This window comes from Nelumbo lutea, chromosome 4, assembly GCF_056320005.1.
Source record: "Nelumbo lutea isolate HS-2025 chromosome 4, American lotus-T2T, whole genome shotgun sequence".
Classification (NCBI taxonomy): Eukaryota; Viridiplantae; Streptophyta; class Magnoliopsida; order Proteales; family Nelumbonaceae; genus Nelumbo; species Nelumbo lutea.
Genome location: NC_142687.1, coordinates 93,163,224 through 93,183,185, shown reverse-complemented (window position 1 = coordinate 93,183,185; position 19,962 = coordinate 93,163,224). Strand labels below are relative to the sequence as shown.

The 19,962-nt window shown below is 35.5% G+C and overlaps 1 protein-coding gene across 2 annotated transcripts in view; it reads right to left on the bottom strand.

Annotated features, from left to right (window-relative positions):
- Window positions 1–1,900: 1,900 nt before the first annotated feature.
- LOC148861855 (long chain acyl-CoA synthetase 6, peroxisomal-like) overlaps window positions 1,901–19,962 on the bottom strand; it is a 98,383-nt gene continuing 80,321 nt past the window's right edge. The window contains exons 19-23 of one of the 2 annotated variants that reach the window (XM_088983621.1): window positions 12,319–12,422; window positions 12,115–12,200; window positions 2,620–2,706; window positions 2,413–2,499; window positions 1,901–2,322 (exon numbers count right to left, since the gene is read on the bottom strand). In XM_088983621.1, coding sequence (XP_088839747.1) covers window positions 2,209–2,322; window positions 2,413–2,499; window positions 2,620–2,706; window positions 12,115–12,200; window positions 12,319–12,422 — 478 coding nt within the window. In that variant the 3' untranslated portion in view covers window positions 1,901–2,208. Of the gene's footprint in view, window positions 2,323–2,412; window positions 2,500–2,619; window positions 2,707–2,786; window positions 2,883–12,114; window positions 12,201–12,318; window positions 12,423–19,962 lie in introns of those variants that run through there. The other variant, XR_016112749.1, reaches the window with a different exon arrangement.

The window sequence follows — 19,962 nt, the reverse complement described above, 5'->3', positions numbered from 1 at the left end:
CACCAGGCCACCCATAACGCCATGTCGCCAGATCATACAAACCCCTACTCTCTCTCTCTCTGGTCTATGTGAATAGATTATGTTAAGATCCTGTCTCCTCATCTCGGTTCACTCCATCCATTTCATCTCCCTTGTCTTTTTCACCGTACACAGCAACGAGGAAGCTGTTCATGTCCATCACCACATTTTGATGGTCTTCTTCCTCGCAGGATCCCAGCTTTTTTTGGTACACCACTGTTGAGTGCAGTCCCATATGCACTAAACCAATCAAGATCATCCAACTTCTGCTGGGTGAAATGGTTCAGGCTGAGCCTGTATGGGTTTATAAGGGAAAGTGATAACCAGAGATGCTCTATTTATTTGCTTTCGTCAGAAAAGCCAAACTGAAATCAATGAACACCAGGAAGGTAAAAAGGGGTTTTTGGAAGGGTGGCAAGGTTGAACCAGGAACTGAATACCAATCAGGAAAAAGAACCAGATGGTTGATGGGTTTTCTGATCTACCTGCCATTGCCAGCTCATACCTATGACAAATTGCATATACCATGTATATGTATAAACCCAATTGCTTAGAAAGGCTGAGCTAAAGGACCTGTCACCAAAAGATAAAAGCCATTTATGTAGGAAAAAAAGAAAGATGAAAGCTATGTAGTAAAATTTCTTCCTCTACCAACCTTGCAGCAGAAAAAATAAATAAAAAATAAAGTCCATAACTTCAGAAAGCAAGTGGGATTTGTTTATAAAATACACTAACTTTGGGATGTCACGAGCGGCCACAGTACTAAAATTTATAGGAGTTTACTGGAAACAACACGTCAACACGTCCATTTCTCGCATAAAATTCCTTGCATTGATATACGATAAGCTGCTGGCTGTCCTTATTCCTTCTCAATTTAATTTATTGAAGCCAGTTTACTCAGTTTAATCTTTGTCTCCTAAATCACAACTTATAGGCTCATAACTGGGTCTCGAATATATATAAAAAGTATAAATTCTGTTGACGGCTTGACGCTTTGTAGAATATTTTAGGAGCTAAGGATGTCTTGAGATTGTGAAGAGATGGACTAGTAGTCTAGGCTGAAGTATGGATCTCACTCTCTTAGTTGAGAATTGAGACTTCGGATCTGTAACTTGGGTTTAATTTAATCAAGAGTGATACTTCACACACAGAAGTCTAGAAGATATTTTTAAGTTAATAGCTCACTGGGTTGGAAGTTCACAATCACAACCACCTCACCTGATGTATATATATATTTGATTATGACAGTTCATGGTGCCCTTTTTATATGCTTTCTTTTTTGACCACAATGAATGAAGTCCCCTGAGAGACCGTATGATTTCGATCTTTCAATAACCGAGTGTATATTGACCCAGTGGGTCTCTTAGTCCTAGGCTGGACACACTCCTCTTGCACGTGGGCCAGGTGTGAGGGCCACGTGTTTGGAGGGTTGTAATCTGAGTAGCTGTCCACACCTAGGCTCCTAGCATATAAAGAGTCAAAACCTTAGGGCCTATATCTCTGGGAAGAATCTTATTAAGCTATTATTTTCGTTCTTGTTGCTATTGTTAAATAACTTAATAACTAGAAGAAGTTGCATTGCTTCTGCCTCCTGTTGCTACTTGCTAGCATCCATGTCTACTGCACCACTTGGGACTTGGGGACCAGGGAGTCCCACCGACGCTATCAAGAAACCCTATAGTATCTCTCTCTCTATCTATCTATCTAGTACTAGTAATAGTACCACCAGCACATAGCACAAATCACGTATGATGAATTGATGAATACCTTGAGAGTGGAGATTATTTTGCATGTCATTATCAATCATCCATGCCTTATCCCAACTATATGGGCTCGGCTACATAGTATGAGCTTGTTTGGGTGTTTCAGCCGGCACTTAAACTTTTACAAAACTCTCACGATATGGATTCTGATTATTTTGCATGTACAATGCTATTTTGGCAATAGCGTGTTACAATTACAATGGTTCGTTCTAAGAGACGGATAATTCTTATACAACATACATTACAGTTACAATGGTGAGACGTGAGATATCACTGTACTCGTTTAATCCATTTAGTTTCGACCCAAAAGAAAAAATGCTACATTTTGAACTGTATCATGCAAAACCCTTGTTTGCAAGGTGTATGGCATCTCGGTTCTGCAAGTAGAGGGCCCTAGCGAGAAGAACAACTCTTGTTTCTCTATTTCTTATAGGCTAGACTTCACAACTTTTTTCTTAGGGGCAGGATCGGATGTAGAAAGCTGCGCATACATGTCTGATATTGCTTTTGCAAAGTAAGCCTTTGCTTGAGGTCTTTTTATCTGGAAAAGGTAAAGAACAGAAAACTGTAAGACAATCTCGTTTTAATTGTGTTTCAGTTCTTCCCATACTGGGTGAAACATGACACTTGCCTTGTGTGTTGGAGTAAGAAGGCCATTCTCCATGGTGAATGCTTCAAGCACTGAAGTTACAGATTTTACAAATTCAAAACCTCTCAACTGCATGATGGGAAGATTAATAGTTAGAATGTTAAATAAATAAAAAAAAAAAAATGAAAAGGAGCTATCACTCTTTCGTATCTTAAGAGGGCTAGTAGAATATTTATTGAAATATATTACCTGAGCTTTCTTTCCAACAGAATCCATGTCTGCCAGGACAGCTTCCCTTGCTCTTGTATCGTTGCAAAGTTGTCCTAGATCATCATACTGCACATATGCCAGGAAATAACTTCAGATCATATTCCTTTTCTTATTCAGATTAACCATGTGGACTATTTTTCCCTTACCAAACAGGGGTTCAACATAAGAGGCCAATCCTTCACCACCTTGGTGAACTTGAATCAACTGACTATTTGGCCTTGATATCCTTTTTGTGTAACACTCTATGTACAACACATATAAACAAGACCAATTGGTATGAGATATGGACGCACAAACTAAAGAATAAATTACTTTGGCTCTAAAAGAACCGACTGTTCAAGTTTGACGCAGCAAATATATCTTTGGAAAGTGGAAAATATCTGGATAGGCTGATAAATCATATGAATTGTGCACAATGACTGACGGGGAATCAGATGTTTGAATAATAACATTTGTTTGACTAAGAAATGGTAAATGCCTGAAATGTAACTTGACAAATGGGCAACTAATATGGCAGAATTTTCTGAAGTGCTTTTGTTACACAAAAGTAGCATCTCTTCCTTCTTCGTCACAAAATGTCAATCCAAGGAAAGTTTAGTCCAAAGCTTTTCAAAGTCAAACAGATTTCAGCTCCTTAAAAACAAACTTGGAACAGAAGTCTTTTCTGATGATAAGATGCAGAACAGAATATGTGATGGATTTCATGGCCCAAAGGGATTTTCTTGCTTTTCAATCTTTTTAGCCCTGGACTAAACATAGAAACTAAGGTAATAAAAAATCAAAAGAAAATAGAATAAATATTTCCTAAGCAACTAAAAGTAGAAAGCTAAACAGAACAGTTTATCTAGAGGTAATGATCAAAGTATTGATACTCTCTCTATAGAAATTTATTGTATCGAGAGTTTCAAATAATCGATACTCTTTTTTTTTTTTAATTTTTTTTATTTGGCATTTTAGAAGTGGTCCTGCCACATCAGCATTTGACTTAACCAAACAATTAAAATAAATGACTGGTGGGGTACACCAGACTTTCATTGTATAATTTTTATGAGCTGTGATCATCCCCATATATAGCTTGAACTTTGGGGCTTAAAAAAATTAATCTCCTCTCTATTAGTGTATCAGTTACCCTGAAAATAGATATGTATCGTGCGATAGACTACGATACCATCGATACATTGAACTTTGTCTGCAGGTACACTGTTTATGGAAATGAGGAGAAGATAAAACATCATCCACTCCTAGGAAAAAACAACCATTACTTAATTAACTGTCGTCAACTCTTCCATGTAGAGCAGATCAATTTGATGGGAATCCTAAACAGCTTCTTAGGACATATCAGGAAGAAGAAAAGCATGGTCCAGAAGTTCTAATATGGCGTAATGATGGTTCAGGGCCACTATGGTTTTTAGTTTTAACTAATTTATTCTATTTGGAAAACAAGGGTATTTTAGTCCTTCTGCATCAAAATACATGCTTATCAGCTATGTTGTATGATCCTTCCAATCTCTCTGTCAAAATTTAATAAATGAATTTGGCATCATTTTAAGTCATTAGAAATCTTATTACTGTGAAGGGTATTGTAATCTTTTAAGCTGTTTTCAGGCTGGTATCCAGAGGGAGGTATTTATAGTTATTATGTTAAGGATTTCTGCTTCCACTCCCCAGACTGCTGGAACCCAAATTTTCTTTCCCCACCTTACTCTTTTCACTGAACCTATAACATGGAATAATAGTTTAGATCCACACCAAAGTTTCAAACAGAATAAAATCTGATCTTTATCTAAATACCATTCATAGTTCACAAGGTAACGCCTAGGCAACTCCTAGGCGATGCTCATGGAAGGTTGCCTCGCTTAATTGCCAATATATTTTTTAACATGGTGCTCTTGGATACTTTTATATTCTTAAGATTTTGAGATTATAATAATATAAAGAATATTAAACTAAACTATTTAGTTTAAGTTAAAATAATAGTTTCCTTTTATTAATTTTCACATTTGTTAGGGTTAAATCAACAAGCTGCCTAGAACCCTCTTAAGACTTCTTCTTCTTCTTCTTCTTCTTCTTCATCCTTTCTTTTCTTTTCTTATTTTCCTAAGACAAAAACGGAGGCTCAGCCCCTCTAGTTTTGATAATTCTGTTCTTTCTTCCTTTTTTTTTTCATATGCTGAATTTCTATTTTTCAAATGAAGCTTGTACCATTTTTATGAAGATTATAGACAACTATTAGCAAAAGATGGTTACTGCTGCTATAAAACCCAAGGCTTAGGATCCATGGTTTTTATTCAAAAACTAGGTGACTAGGTGACAATTAATAGTGAAAGATGGGTTTTATAAAAAACTAGTGGGGACCCGTGTGATGCATGTGATTTGTTAGCAGCAAGATTCAAAACTACTGCACGTGCTAGCGCAACAAGCAACAGCTTTGAATCGCTTGCTCGGCTGCACGAGTTAAAGATAAATAATAGAAACATGTAAGAGTATACAATTGTTTTATATAATAATTAATAATCATTTATATTTTATATACTACTTTTTAATAATTTATTTACAATACAAAAATAACAATAATTAATTTTAGATAGGGTTGTTTATCAAACTTAGGGATGGCAATTTTCCCCATTTCCATGACCCCCGTGGGGATCTGCCTCGAATGGGGTGGGGATGGGGATGATTTTTCCCTCCACGGGGTCGAAGATGGGGAAATTTTCAGATGGTGCAGGGATGGGGAGAGCACTCCCTGCCCCACCCCATGGGATCCCCGCTAATATATATGTATATGTATGCATATGTTTATATATGTATATATGCATACAAACGTTTATATGTTAATATTTTTAAAAATATGGTTGAATATGTTTGAATCTTTTCTAATAGGATTATAAATTTTAATTATTTTATTTTTATTTTTTAAATAAAATAAAAAACAAAAATAATGGTTGACATTATAAAGAATCACGTGGAGTGGGGATACCCATGGAGATGGGGATGTGAATAACTTTGTCCTCATTAGCAGGGATGGGGACAGGGACATGGATGGAGATTTTCGTAGGGACGGGGATGGGGAGAGGCTCCTCATCCCCGCCCCACCCAATTGCCATTCCGAATCAAACTAATGAAACTGACCAACCCAATTTCTAGGATTTCCAATCGGCTTTGGTTCAACAATTTCCCAACCCGACTGGGTTGAATCAATTTCGCTTTGGCCATTTGTAAACTGACTAAAATAGAACGACCCGACCATAGATATATATTAATATTTTATATTTTAAATATATTTTTTATATGGGAAAGTGGAAAAATTCCAATATTTCTTTGGCTAAAATAGTTTATATCATAAATTTAATTTTTAAATTTATTTTTTAATAATGCCATTGTAATTTTTTTAAACTTAAATTTAATTTTTTAAGGTTAAATCTTTTGAACCGACGAACCAAACAAAAAATTGACCCAAACTGATATAACCTGAGTGACCAACCCCCCAACCTAACCAGGTCAATTTGGTTGGCCAAACAACCTACAACTAAACCGAACCAACCCGTGAACAATAGTTTAATCTCCAATAATTGTTAAAAAGAACGTGTGGGGGAGAGAGAGAGAGTGATTTTAGGAAGATTTTTGGGGAAAGTAGAGTTCTAATTGATAGTTTCGAAAATTACATGGATTAAAAAAATTAAAAACTTCAAAAAAGGAGAAAATTTCTAGACTTCCTTCTTTTAATATAATATATCCTTGAAAACTATTCCTCTAGGTTTCACTACATGTGGAGTAATGAGTTCACATGGTCAAAATGCTTCTTTTAACCCTTCAATAGAACATGACATGCTATTAACCAAATCACCCAATTAGTGCTTGCCTAGGTGATTTGGTTTTGATGTGTTCACATGGGTCACAACACTTGTGACCCTCTAACAAAACATAGATATGCTATTAATCAAACAAAAAACAAATTATCTAGTGAGTGCATCTTAACATATGGAAAAATAGAGATTGCCTTTAGGCTGTGTTTTGTTTTTCACTACCTTTCCCTATTTTTTCCTTCAAACCAAACATAACACTAGGGTCTACTACCTTACTATGACAATTTAGAAACATCAAAGTAACCTAACGTGCTGAGTGATTAGTTCAAACAACTGCGGCATTTTCATGCAACCCTCCAATGAAACACAAGCATGCTATCAATCGAATGAAAAACAAAATCACTGAATAAGTGCATTCCTAGGTGGTTTGGTTTTGATGGGTAAATACATGGTCACAACACTTTCATGCAACCCTACAATAAAACATAGAAATGCTAACAATCAAATGAAAAATCAAATCACCCAGTCAATGCATGCCTTCTTCCTGCCTCAAATGATAAAAAACAACTGCTCACATATGAAAAAATAGATACTATCTCTAAGGTCTACTACCTTACTATGATAATCAAGAAATGCCAAGGTAGCCTAACATATGTTATGATGTGTTCACGTGGTCACAATATTTTATTATGGTCTTCCAATAAAACACTAGCATGTTATCACTCAAAATAAAAACCAAATCACCTAGTGAGTGCATGTATGGGTAATTTGATTTTGATGAGTTCACATGGTTACAACACTTTCTTATGACCTTTCAACAAGTCACAAACATGCTAATTATCCAATTTAAAACCAAATCACCTTGTGAGTGCATGCCTAGGATATTTGGTTTTGATTAATCCACATGATCACAACACTTTTTTGCAACCTTGCAATAAAGCATACAGTCTATCAATCAAATGAAAGACAAAAATACCTAGTGAATGCATGCTTATTGTTGCTACCCTAAGTGATACATGAATTACCCGCTATTATATGATAAACTGAAGACTACCTCTAGGATCCACTACCTTATTAGGAATATCAAGAAATATGAAGGTAGTTAAACATGTTGAGCAATGAGCTCACATAATCATTAACTTTCTTATAGCCTCTAAGAAACCTAAACATGCTATAAGTCAAAGGATAAACCACATCACCCAGTGGATGCATGCCTGGGTGATTGGGTTTCCATGAATTAACATAGTCGCAACAATTTCTTGCAACCATCGAATAAAACACAAGCATGCTGCTATCGATCAAATGAAAAACCGAATAACCTAATAACTGGAAAGTGGTCCAAAATCAGCAACTAGGTCTACAAGATCAAGATTCTAGATGCTGGAAGTGGTTCCATTCAGGGGAGTTTGCAGTGAAATCTTTCTACAAAGGCCTGGTGGGAGAGAGAAAATTATTTCCCAAACAAAGCTATTTCTGGGACAGATGCTGTTCCAAAAGTAAAGTTTTTCCTTTGGGTGGTAACTTTGGAAAAATGACTTACTAAGGATACGTTGCTGATGGGCCCTGTTGCTTTGTAACAGAGGTTGAGACTTCAAATCACATGCTACTTGTTGTTTCAGTGCTTCTGTCTGAACCATTTTTTCAGAGCTTTAAATCTCCAATGGTGCATCCAGGTCAGTGAAAAAGTTGTTAGAAGCTTGGCAAGTCTTGACTCTTGAGTATGTCTAAGGAAGGAAAAGTTTGCTGGGCAACTGTCCCGACAACGACTACATGGGTTTTATGGTTTGAGAGGAATAGAAGAATCTTTGGACAGAAGTCAATTTCTGAGGCAGGGGTGTAATCAAGACGGTAGTAGAGGACCTGGGGAATTGGCTTTCTGTACACAATGTATTTAAGGATGATTTGTTTTCTTCTTTTTTGAGATTGAACTTTTTTAGAACCAAGCAAGCTATGAATATGATACATATGCAATGGTTCATTGTACAGAGGACCACATTTTGATATTAATACAATGCATTATACTTTACCTTTAAAAAAAGAAAAGAAAAAGATACAACAATCCACTATCATATAAAATAGAGACTACCTCTAGGATATACTACCTAACTATGACAATCAGGTAATATCAAGGTAACTTACCATATAGAGAAACATCTAGGTGATAAGGCACTCATGAAGGGTCATCTCACTTAACTTTCTGAGATTATAATAATAAAATACACATTTATTAAACTAAACTATTCAGTTTGAGTTAAAATACTAGTTTCCTTTTATTATTTATCTTATTTGTTAGGGTTCAAAAAAGTTGTACACTATTTTGAACCCTGTAACACTTCAAAACCTGAAATAACAAGCATGGAAGAACTAAAACTTACACATATTGATCTTCTTTCATCCTTTATTTTCTTTTCTGCTTTTCCAAGGACAAAGTTGGAGGCTGTCGCTCTATTATCTGAAATTTCTTTTCTTTCTTCCATTCTTTTCATGAATATGATGATTTTATATGTTTTAAATGAAGTTCATACATTTTTTATGAAGATTATAGACAATTAATAGTGAAAGATGGTTGCTGTTTACTATGGAACCTAGGAAATTACTTTAGAATTCATGGTTTTTATTAAAAAGAAAAAAGCCCATCATGCCCATCATAAGGCGCCCCCTATTGCCTAGCCTTGCCTTGGTGCCTTGAAAACTATGATACAAACTGCTAACTGTTGTTTCCTTTGTCTTTATTTTTTTAAGGTAGATTTAAAATGCATTTCTCTACTCCATGGTATAAGATGTACCTAAATTTCCTAATATTTCCACAACATATTTCCATTTCCATGGGTAGTGACATGAAATTTTACTAAAACCGACATATTCCCCCAATGAACACTACCAACACTATGTGGAGTACAAGAGAGTTTCCATGACATATTTCCATTTCCATGGGTAGTGATATAAAATTTTACTGGAACCAACATATTCCCCAGTGAACACTACCAGCACTATGTGGAGTACAAGAAATAGTATAATAACATAAGTTGGTCACAATATTGTAGATATTTGGAGTAGCAATGTTATTGCCCACATAACTTACATGATTACCACTTTGAATGAGCTCGATATTCATTTCCAACATGAAGTTAAATATTAGTTTTCACTTGTTTAATAAAATATTTGGTTGATTTATTAGAACCATTTTACATTTTCTATGAGTTTAAATTTTGCATATTTAGAATATGCAAAAATTCATATTTTTTCATATTTACAATGTTTCCACCAAGTCTATAATTTTTACAATATTTCCAACATTTCTAACATGTTTCCTATATTTGGACAACCGACATTTCCACCAACACCGACATTTTAAACCTTGCTCTACTCCACTACTTCAAATCCTTGTGCTACTAGTTAAAGAGTTTTCTCTGACTTTCATATTTACTGCTACTCAAGCTGGATATGTGATGCTTCCATCATGTAGAAGTGATTCCAAAGAGAATCCTAAAATAGTATCAGTTTATCTATGTTTTGGTCCTTTAATTTTTTGTCCTCGTTTGCTTATTGCTCTTGATTAAGATTGCTGGTTGAAATTAACCTGATACAGGTTTAAGAGAAGCTAGTGCCACACCTACCATCCTGGACCAGCCAAATCACCCCATTTCAGAGGCCTACTAAGGCATGGTCTGGGAATATATACATATTCTATATCCTGTATATTTACATATATTGTATATTTATACATTATATTTTGTATGTAATACATGGTTTATATTTACATATTCTCTCATGTTTCTTCCAGTTAATATCACTCACTTACATCCAAATATACACATATCATATATATTGTAGGTTATACTGTATGGTTATGCTGATATATCATAAATAACTTTATCTACATATTCTATAAAGTATATTTGTTACTAGCATATGGTTAGGATGTATGGGAAAGGTTTTAGATATGAAATTTTCACTAAAAATTGAAGTATTTTACATATTTTAGCACCTATGCACAGTTATCTGGGTATCAATAACATAGTTGTACATTAGAAACAGCTACACCAGTCCACCTGTAAGTGGTAAATTGTACCTTCTGTTGTCTTCATGATTAAAAACTTAAAGCTTTGAGGGCCAAACAAGGTTCTACCTACCAACAAACTGTCAGACTTGCTAATGCCAAACCTTGAACCTAAAGAGGAAAAAATAAACAAAAACAAAAACAAAAAAAAAAAAAGAAAACAGACTGGACCTAGATGTCTGGGCGTGGGGCCCAGGCCTGGCCAGTCCAGTCTAGGGATCCAGCCCTGTGGCCCTTCCAAAACCAGACCTCACCCATGACGATTCCTATTTCTCATGTAATCAAAACCTAGTTTTTAAGCATATATAATAATTTCATTTTTAATTGCCACAAACATTTTCACTCTTCACCCAAACCCTAAATTTCATTACTTCCTCCTATTCCCCTCCAGTCTTGCATCAAACATGTGTATGGAATTTTTAAATAGTCAAGGTACTTGGGTCATATTCTTAAGCTCATTGATTCCAGTGATATGTTTCTGGATCTCTTCATTAACCCCTATTTTCCTAAAACAAAAATAGGGGTTCAACCCCTATATATATATTTTTTTGAATTTTCTTTCCTTTCATCTTTTTCCTCTCATAAATATGTTGATTTCTAGACTTAAATATGAAGTTTATAATTTTCTTATGAAAATTATGGATAGTCATCAAAGAAAGTTGGTTATGGAACCTAGAGAACTACCCTAGGATATGTGATTTTTACTTGAAAAAAAATCCATCGCCTAGACGACTAGGCGACAAAGCACCCCCTGTCGCCTAGCCTCACCTTGGCGCCTTGAAAACTATGTTGACAAACCAATAACTTAACAGAATTACACTGTAGAGGGTCAAAATTACAAGGATTCAGTTCCAAAGTGCTTCAAATACCCCTGAAAACCATAAAATTTACCAATCCCCCTGACACCCCCAAAGCTTTAAGCTCCACCCAATCTCCTCCCTCTTCACTCCATACTTCAAAGCATAATCCTCACTATCTCCCTCTTCCATCCCTCATATCCCTAACATTCCAACTGAGAATCCTCAGCTTCCTCCTCTTCTCCCTGTCTTCCCCCTCCCCCCAATTCACTCAATGTTGTCCAACCCCTCCTCTTCTTCTCCTTCCTCGTCCCACCCCTTTATTTTTTCTAGATATTCTTCCCTCTTCTTTTTCTCTTCTCTTTTCTTTTTTTCAAACTTCTCAATGCTATCTTTGCAAAGCCTTCCCCACCTCAAAAAACTAGCCTGAGAGACTTTTCCACGTCCAACTCCCTCTCCACCAGTTTATTAATATTCACCTTCCCGTTTTCAACTATTTCCTTGACATCTTGATCTTTTTTGTGTCTGTTCTACTCTCTCTCTCTCTCTCTCTCTCTCTCTCTGTATCCCTATCCCCAGTCTCAAGACCTTTACTTGTGATTGTACCAACCAATGTTTACTGCAGCACTCAAATAACTATTTTCTTCAGATTCATTTAGGCATACAATCTGGTCTATGAGTTCTGTTACTTAAAGTTTGTTGAATCAAATATTCCCTGCTCATGCTTAAGTCTTAAAAACTTTACCATATTAAAAAAAAATGAAAAGAAAAAAGAAGTAAACACCCAAAAAGAAAAGAAAGAACTAAAACCCACCTTGATGCCTTCAGATGCAGCCCAAGCTTTCAATACATCTTGGTCCACTGAGACAATGGCTACTAAGCAAGAATTCAAGCTGTCACCTATCACCGTGAAACCATTAATGAACATCGGCAAGGAGAAGGGTTTTTTCGATTGGGCATCATCAAGGACAAGATTAATCCACAGTTAACAGCAAAATTTATAACCTCGGATACTTACCATAAACAAAACATTGGGAGACAAACTTGCACTTAGCATATACACTCTCAATCTTCTCTGGGGCTATGTACTCTCCTTGTGCCAACTTAAATATGTTCTTTTTCCTATCATGATTCCAAAGACTATTTCAATATGATGTACAAAGAATAACCAGGAATGCTTTGACTTATGTGCTCAGAACTCATTAAATAAGCATAATTCATTTCTATATTTGGCATAAATGAAGATATTCTAATGCATGAGGTAATGCAGATAAAACGGAAAAGGGAAGAGAATGCCAAGCACCACACGAAGAATGGTGAAAATGCCAATCGCATGTTTTCTCTTGCAGACTTGCTTTTATGCCGCCCATATTTAAGGGTTTATTTGAGGTGTTCCCCACCCACAATGAAAATTATATGGAGTTCCACAGGGGCAGCAATCTTATAGACCATTTGGGAGGAGCTTAACAATTTTCAGCAAAAGAAACAGGAGAGCAGAATCATTGACTTGGTGACAATCAGTGTTGGATGGACACAAACAGGAGAATCCATTTGTTTGCAGTGCAAATTTCATTTACACTGGTACAAATGGATGGGAGTGCAAACGGGCTAAGTGCAAATTCTGCTGTACTTTTGTTTCAGGTTTTAACTTGCTTTGTTTATTAAGAGTAAAATGACGTGGTCTCACTTTATATGAGAGAAAATACAAGTAGAAGGTTCTTTGTTTAGTTCTCAGTATGGAGTCTGTAACTTGAATTGCCTCTAGGCCTTTCTTTTGGTCTGGGCATTGTTGTATTCTCTCCTTGAATAAAATTACTTTACCTTTTCCAAAAATATATTTGGAGGGTCTCTTATACACTTCTTCTTTTTTATGAAAATCTCTTGTACACTTCTTAAGTCTAGGATTTCTGCCTAGAACTTGGATGGTAGACATAAACAGTTTTCTCCTTCATTTTTCTCTTAGCCTTCTTTTGAGATTTGGTCAAAGATTGATGAATACCATATGGCATCTACATCAGCGCCTCCCTGGAAAACACTTTGTCCAACTGAATAAAACAAAAACTTCAAGAGAATGAGGATCTAACAGCTGAAACTCTGGAACATTTTCATCATCCATCTTCCATTGGATCAAGTATTTAGCAAGCATCTTTCCATCAAAAAAAAAAAAAAAAACACCCAGCTGTTAATAATGTTGTCAATCTCATCTTCTTTGCCTTCCTTACCATGATAAATAAGAGAACAACAACATTAAAAATAAAATCAAGCTCAAATCAGTTGGGAAGTCAACTTCATAAGCATTCAAAATTTTGAAAGGGCCAGTCATCTACTTGTTAAGCTTTTTGAAGAGGTCATCATCATCTAAGCCCTGTACCAAGTACATAAGGTTGGCTATATGAATAATTTTCTTCCATCCCAGCTAATAGGTACCAGCTAGAAATCTTTTCTTACACAAGCACACCATTACCATATCACCTTCCTTGAAAGCTTGGAACTTCCTTCTCTTATCAGCAATAGTATAAACTGTGAAGAATGCAAACCTATTCTTATCATCAAGATGAACCTTCTTATAAAATTGCCATGGTGGCCTAAAGTGATGCACCTCTATGACAACAATATCATACAAAACCTTTTCTTGATATTTCTTGCCAATAAAGAAATTAACTAAGCACTATTTAGTCACATTTATCTCTCCACCCTTCTTAAACCAAACTATAAAATATGGTTTGAGGAGTCATTGAGTCTTGAGATCCAACTTATCACCATCTTGACCAACAAGGGTCTCACAACTGCCACTATCAATGATGACACTGCACAATTGATCATCAGCATTACATCGTGTCTTGATTAAATTGCTCCTCAACCATTCTACACATGTTGCCTTGGGCATGTAAAGAATATGTCTCACAACCAATGCCAGATCATTATACTTCATCATCTTCCACATTCTAGTTTAGCAAATCAGCATAGGATGGATCTTCTTGAAACTATTCTTCGTATCCTTGGTGACTGTTGAAGGCATTTTTTTATTAAATCCAAATAATATTTAAATAGATTATAACCCTAATAAGTGGGTTGGCTAGTCTACGATCCAAATCATCAAAACTATAAAAAAAGTGTCCCGTACAGGAGTTCCCTCTCTTCAATTGGGAGGGACAGGTGTCCTTCACCTAGGGGGAGGAGGTAGATACATAACTACCTCACTCCTTATTTAAGCTCCTTAAGGGAAGCTAGATTGCTCTCTTCGGAGAAAATTGTCTCAAGAGATTCTTAAGAAAATCCAAGATAAAGAGAGAAGAAAAAGAGAAGAGCTCAAGGGAAGACAGGGAAGGAAAAGAAGTTTCACTAATACAGGTAGGAAAAGGAAAGTCCTCTTCATGAATACTTCCTATATATGTCTTCTGCTATGTATCCTTCTTTCTCTCTCTTTTATTTTCACTTTTGAGAAAGGAAATAGAAGGAAATAAACCATCTAAGACCAGATGCTTCTACTTGGTTGATTATGGTCCCTCTTTCAAGACAAAGTTAGGGACTAAACCATCTATAGTCTAATTCTCAAGGGCGGATTATGGTTCCCTTCATATGAAAATGAATAGGGTATAAAAACTGTCTACAATCAAACATTCAATTTGATTGACTACGGTTCCCTTCTTGTACGCAAAAATCCAAAGGATTAGTCATAATTTCATTTATTGACTACAACTTATTGTGAAGAAAGGAGTGAGAAGGCAATCTCTGTATCAAAAAGAAAAGAAAGAGAGAAATGTATTGTTGTAGAGTTTCTCAATTGTATTTTCTTTTTTTTCTTCTCATTCTTGTACACTTAATGTAAAAGAAATGCAAATGAAAAGTTCTTTTTAAGAAGTACCCTATTGTTCTTTTCTTTTGTTCTATGCATTCATTTCTCTAAGTCAGAATCAAAAGGTGTTCTCTACTTTCTTGTGGAGATGTAATTAAGGGGAACAATCTATACAATTCTCTAAATGGACCTTACCCAATATAATAGAAACTCAATCACTTGATTGAGTGAATTATGTTGCATGAGAATTTATTAAAATTTTCACACCAACAGTGACAAGGCGAACTTGTCTAGCACAACATTGGACTGAAGTATGGCCTTCTTCCAAACATCTGTAGTATATAGCATGCGGTTCAACACATTAATTTCCATATGCACCACCCCCATAGATTTTCCTTGTTAACTAGAAGTAGACGTTGCATTTATTGGTCCCAATGCAGACCTGTTTTGACTTGAACTAGCAATTACAACCTTCTCTTTGCTCATCATGGTCTGTGTCCTTGTAAAGTTGGTAATTGGATGTTAATTACCGGCTTGAAAAAGTTGATTCTCCACCTTTACTGCAAGCCAACTGCTCCTGTCTATGTCCAAATAAAGTTGTCACTAAACCAAATTACCAATACACTATAAGACCCACCAAATGCGTTCGTAAGGTTTGCATATCAGATTCATTGAGGTATAGACAAGTTCTTATCTTGTAGAACTCATTAGCATATTCCCCAACTGTCCTATATCCTTGGTGCAAGTTTTGGCACTGCTTAAATAGCATTCCTTCATGGTTCAAAGGAAGAAATTAACCCCTTGACCCCCTTTGCATTTGGTCCAGGTCTGAATTTTCTCTTGCCTGCTTTTAAATGTGAAATCTGACTTTTTTTTTTATCAGCAAGAAATTTTTTAATTAATAACAGAGAAAAAGTTACAATCAGTTACAATAATTATAGGTTGCAGATCTAATCTGCAACCACTTGCAATCAGCTACAATTCTGCCCAGTACAATGTAGATCTATTTGCCCCTGTTTTGCTAGGGTATCCGCCATCCCATTTGCATTCCGTTTGATCCAACCAAAGTGAGAGTTGATCCTCCTTGCAAGTATGTCAATTTCTCTGAAGATAAATTTGAGCTTCCAAGGTACTGATGTGATGTTTTGAGCCCAAGAAATGACCAGTAGTGAGTCTCCTATTTCTAAGTCTGTTGTTCCTATCTGCCCTTCCAGCGTTACCAAAAGAACTCCCATCAAAGTTTAGTTTTAGTTTGTTCAGTGCCTGTGGTTTCCATTCCACACTCACAATTACTTTGGGTGCATCTGTTTGTTCTACTTCAGCCCAACTTCTTAGAATCTCATTTGTGGAGTAATTTTTGAATAGCTCCATGGTCTTCACCCAATGTGCAGTTCTGATTTTTATGGCTTCAATAACTTCCTCCTTTGATTTACTTTTTCAGAGGGACCATAATCAACCAAGTAGAAGCATCTGGTCTTAGCTCCAAATATCTCCAAATATCCATCATCTATTCTTCTCTATGCTGACAATACTAGTCCCGTCAATATTGCTTCTAATCCTGTGATTCAAGAAAGAACTAAACACATCAAGGTGGACTGTCATTTTATCAGAGACTTGTTTCTTGTCAGTTCTATCACTCTTCCTTATATAGCCTCTGACATACAGGTTGCTGACATCTTCACAAAGGCTATGACTCTATCCAGACATCTCTTTCTTGTTAACAAATTGATGCTTATGTCCTTGCATCAGTTTACGGGGGAGTATAGAGAATCTAGGAGCTAAATGTGTATTTGTATTGTATTATTATAGTCCCTATTGTCTTTTACCACGTTTTTCATATTCATTCTTGCTGCCCTGCAAGGGCATTCTTGTAATTGTACACAATATCTTATTCATTAATATATATTGGACTCTTTGGGGTGGGGGTCAATTCATTCTTGACACCCTATATCTCCTTTTTCCCTCTCTTCTATTGTTCAAACTTGAAATGGCAAGCATATTGAATAGATTGATACCAAGGTGTACTAATGTCAATATTGGCATTACCTATGAATCTAATCTGTTGCAATTGATTGCATAGATTTGCAATTTGGTGCTGTGGTGCTTCAAATTCTACCCTTGTCATTGTGTTCCTCTTTTCATTTCCTTGTTGTATAGCTTAGTTTTGGTTATTGGTATTCTCTCTCTCAAAATCATAGATCCACATAGTATATATCCAATGAACTGGAGCTCTGATACAAATTAATGCAACTGGAAATTTGAAACCAGCTTGAATACTAATTAATGTAAGGTGAGTTGTGAAGTCACCTTTCATATACTAATCTCCTGTAAGTCTGTCTGTAACTTTGTGGACTATTGATATAGGACCAGCTCGGTTCTAGTCCTTAGAGAATGTTGAACGGTATTCTTGATCAGAATTTTATGTCTGTTGATGGCTGAATGACTTCTTGAAGGAATAAGAGAGAAAATACCTGGAATCACTCACAGGGTGCCTAGAATCACTCTAGGGCATGGGAATCACTCACCATAGTTACCATAAGCTAAAGAAAACTCAATATACTTCATTGCCTTTGTGTAAAACGTCCATACATATTTATAGACTCTGAAACAAATAATAATCCTAGGAGTCAAACTGTTAGACTCATAATAATCTCAGGAGTCAAACTATTAGACTTAATAATCCTAGTAGAACTCAAACTAAGCTGTCATATCTTATTTCAACTCAAAGAAGACTCAAGTTCAAAAAAACTTGTCCTCGAGTTTTGAAGAACTTGCTGATGAAAAGTTGATATGCCCCAATTACAGGAGTAGTAGGACTTCCGACAGCTACATGATTAAACTGTAGAGTAGAGGCCACACACGGAACTAGAAAAGGATCTTGAAAGAAATGTATTTCTGAAACATTGCCTTCCATAACCATCTTTGTTAAATCGTCAATAACATTAGTTTCTTGAATACTCAATTCATCAACCAGCCTTTGTGATGAATCTTCCCCTTGCTTATCCAAATTCTCAACTGCAACATTTGGAACTTTTTCCTTCAACCTCTAGCTTAGGAATCACCATCTCTATGAGTTCTGCTATCCTTGGTTCTTCAACAAACTCTAGCACTCCTTCCATTGCTGATGTTGGTTGAACTTGTGCTACGCCAAGTTGTAATTCTAGTTTAACTTGTAAGGTAAAGTCACTTACTTCCTTACTATGATCTACTACAATCCGCACATTTTTATCTTGCACCTGAATTTCTTTAACTTGCTCCACTTCTATTTCTTCTTTGTCATTTACATCAAGTTGATCATGAGTGTTCAATCTCCAACAATTTCTGGTATTTCTTGGCCTGCAACTAGGGGTGTCACCGAAAAACTGAAAAACCGAACCAAACCGAGAAAACCAAACCAGTCAGTTCAATTTCGGTTTGGTATTTTTGAAAAACTTAAGGACCGGTTCAGCTTTCAGTTAACCTACAAAAAAACCAGCGGTTACCCGAACCAACTAGTATATATATTTATATGTATGTTTTATTTATATATATATATTTAATACATGTCACATATTTTCTATATTATATATAAATATATACATATATTATATTTATAATAAGCTATTCATAAATATATCATATATTTTTATAATATTTATAATATATTTTATATCATTTATTATTTATAATATAATATTATACATATATTTAATATATTATAAATATAAAAAACCGAAGAACCGAACCAGTCAAAAACTAAAACCGATGGACCGGTTAACCGGTGGTACTGGTTCACTTTCAGTTTGGAGAATTGGAAAAACCGATGGTACCGGTTTGGTTTACAAAAATTGCCCATGGTTCGGTAAGGACCGATTCGATTTTCGGTTAACCTGCAAAAAAACCAGCGGTTATCCGAACCAACTAGTATATATATATATGTCACATTCTCTATATTATATTAAATATATATATATATATATTTAATATATGCCACATTTTCTATATTATATATAAGTATATACATATATTATATTTATAATAATCTACTTATAAATATATTATATATATTATATATTTTTATAATATATTGTATATCATTTATTATTTATAATACAATATTATACATATATTTATATAATATATTATAAATATAAAAAACCGAAGAACCGAACCAATCAAAAACTGAAACCGATGGACCGGTTAACCGATGGTATTGGTTCAGTTTTAGTTTGGAGAAATGGAAAAACCGATGGTACCAGTTTGGTTTTGTTGAAATAATTTAGTTATTTGTGTTAGGGTCTGTTTGGCTAGTTAAAGCCTTTTTTATTTTTTGTTATTGTACTTCACTTACAGCAAGGGCACAAGTGTCTTTTCCCTTCTTATTTCTGTCACCCTATATAATATAATAGAAGCTAGTGCTGCCAGCACTGTTCCATTGCTCCAAACCTTTTCTTTTTCCTTTATTTCTTCTTCTCTTCTCTCTTCTTCCCTTCTCTTCTCTTCTTCCTCATTTTTCAATTGGATTTATTGCCAAGATGGTATCAGAGCAAGGCTGTTGACTCTGGGCGACCAAGTTTTCTCTTCAAGTTGCTGAATCTAGGCGGAACAAAGGAATGAATCTGGGCTGATCAAATCAGATCCACAACTGGTACAACCCTAAAGTTTTTTTCTTTTATTTCTTTCCTTGGTCGTGTACCAAGTGGAGAACAAATGAATCCAAACCACTGAATGTCGGCAGACTTTTGTGAAGGTTATACCTCTTTTATTTGTTGGATCGTATGATCCTGTACCTGTGAAAAGGTGACTGTAGGTCACAGATGACCTGTTTTCTCTGCTCGTTAGTCTGATTTCATGTGTTAGGATCTCTCTTATTGATTAATGCTGCGG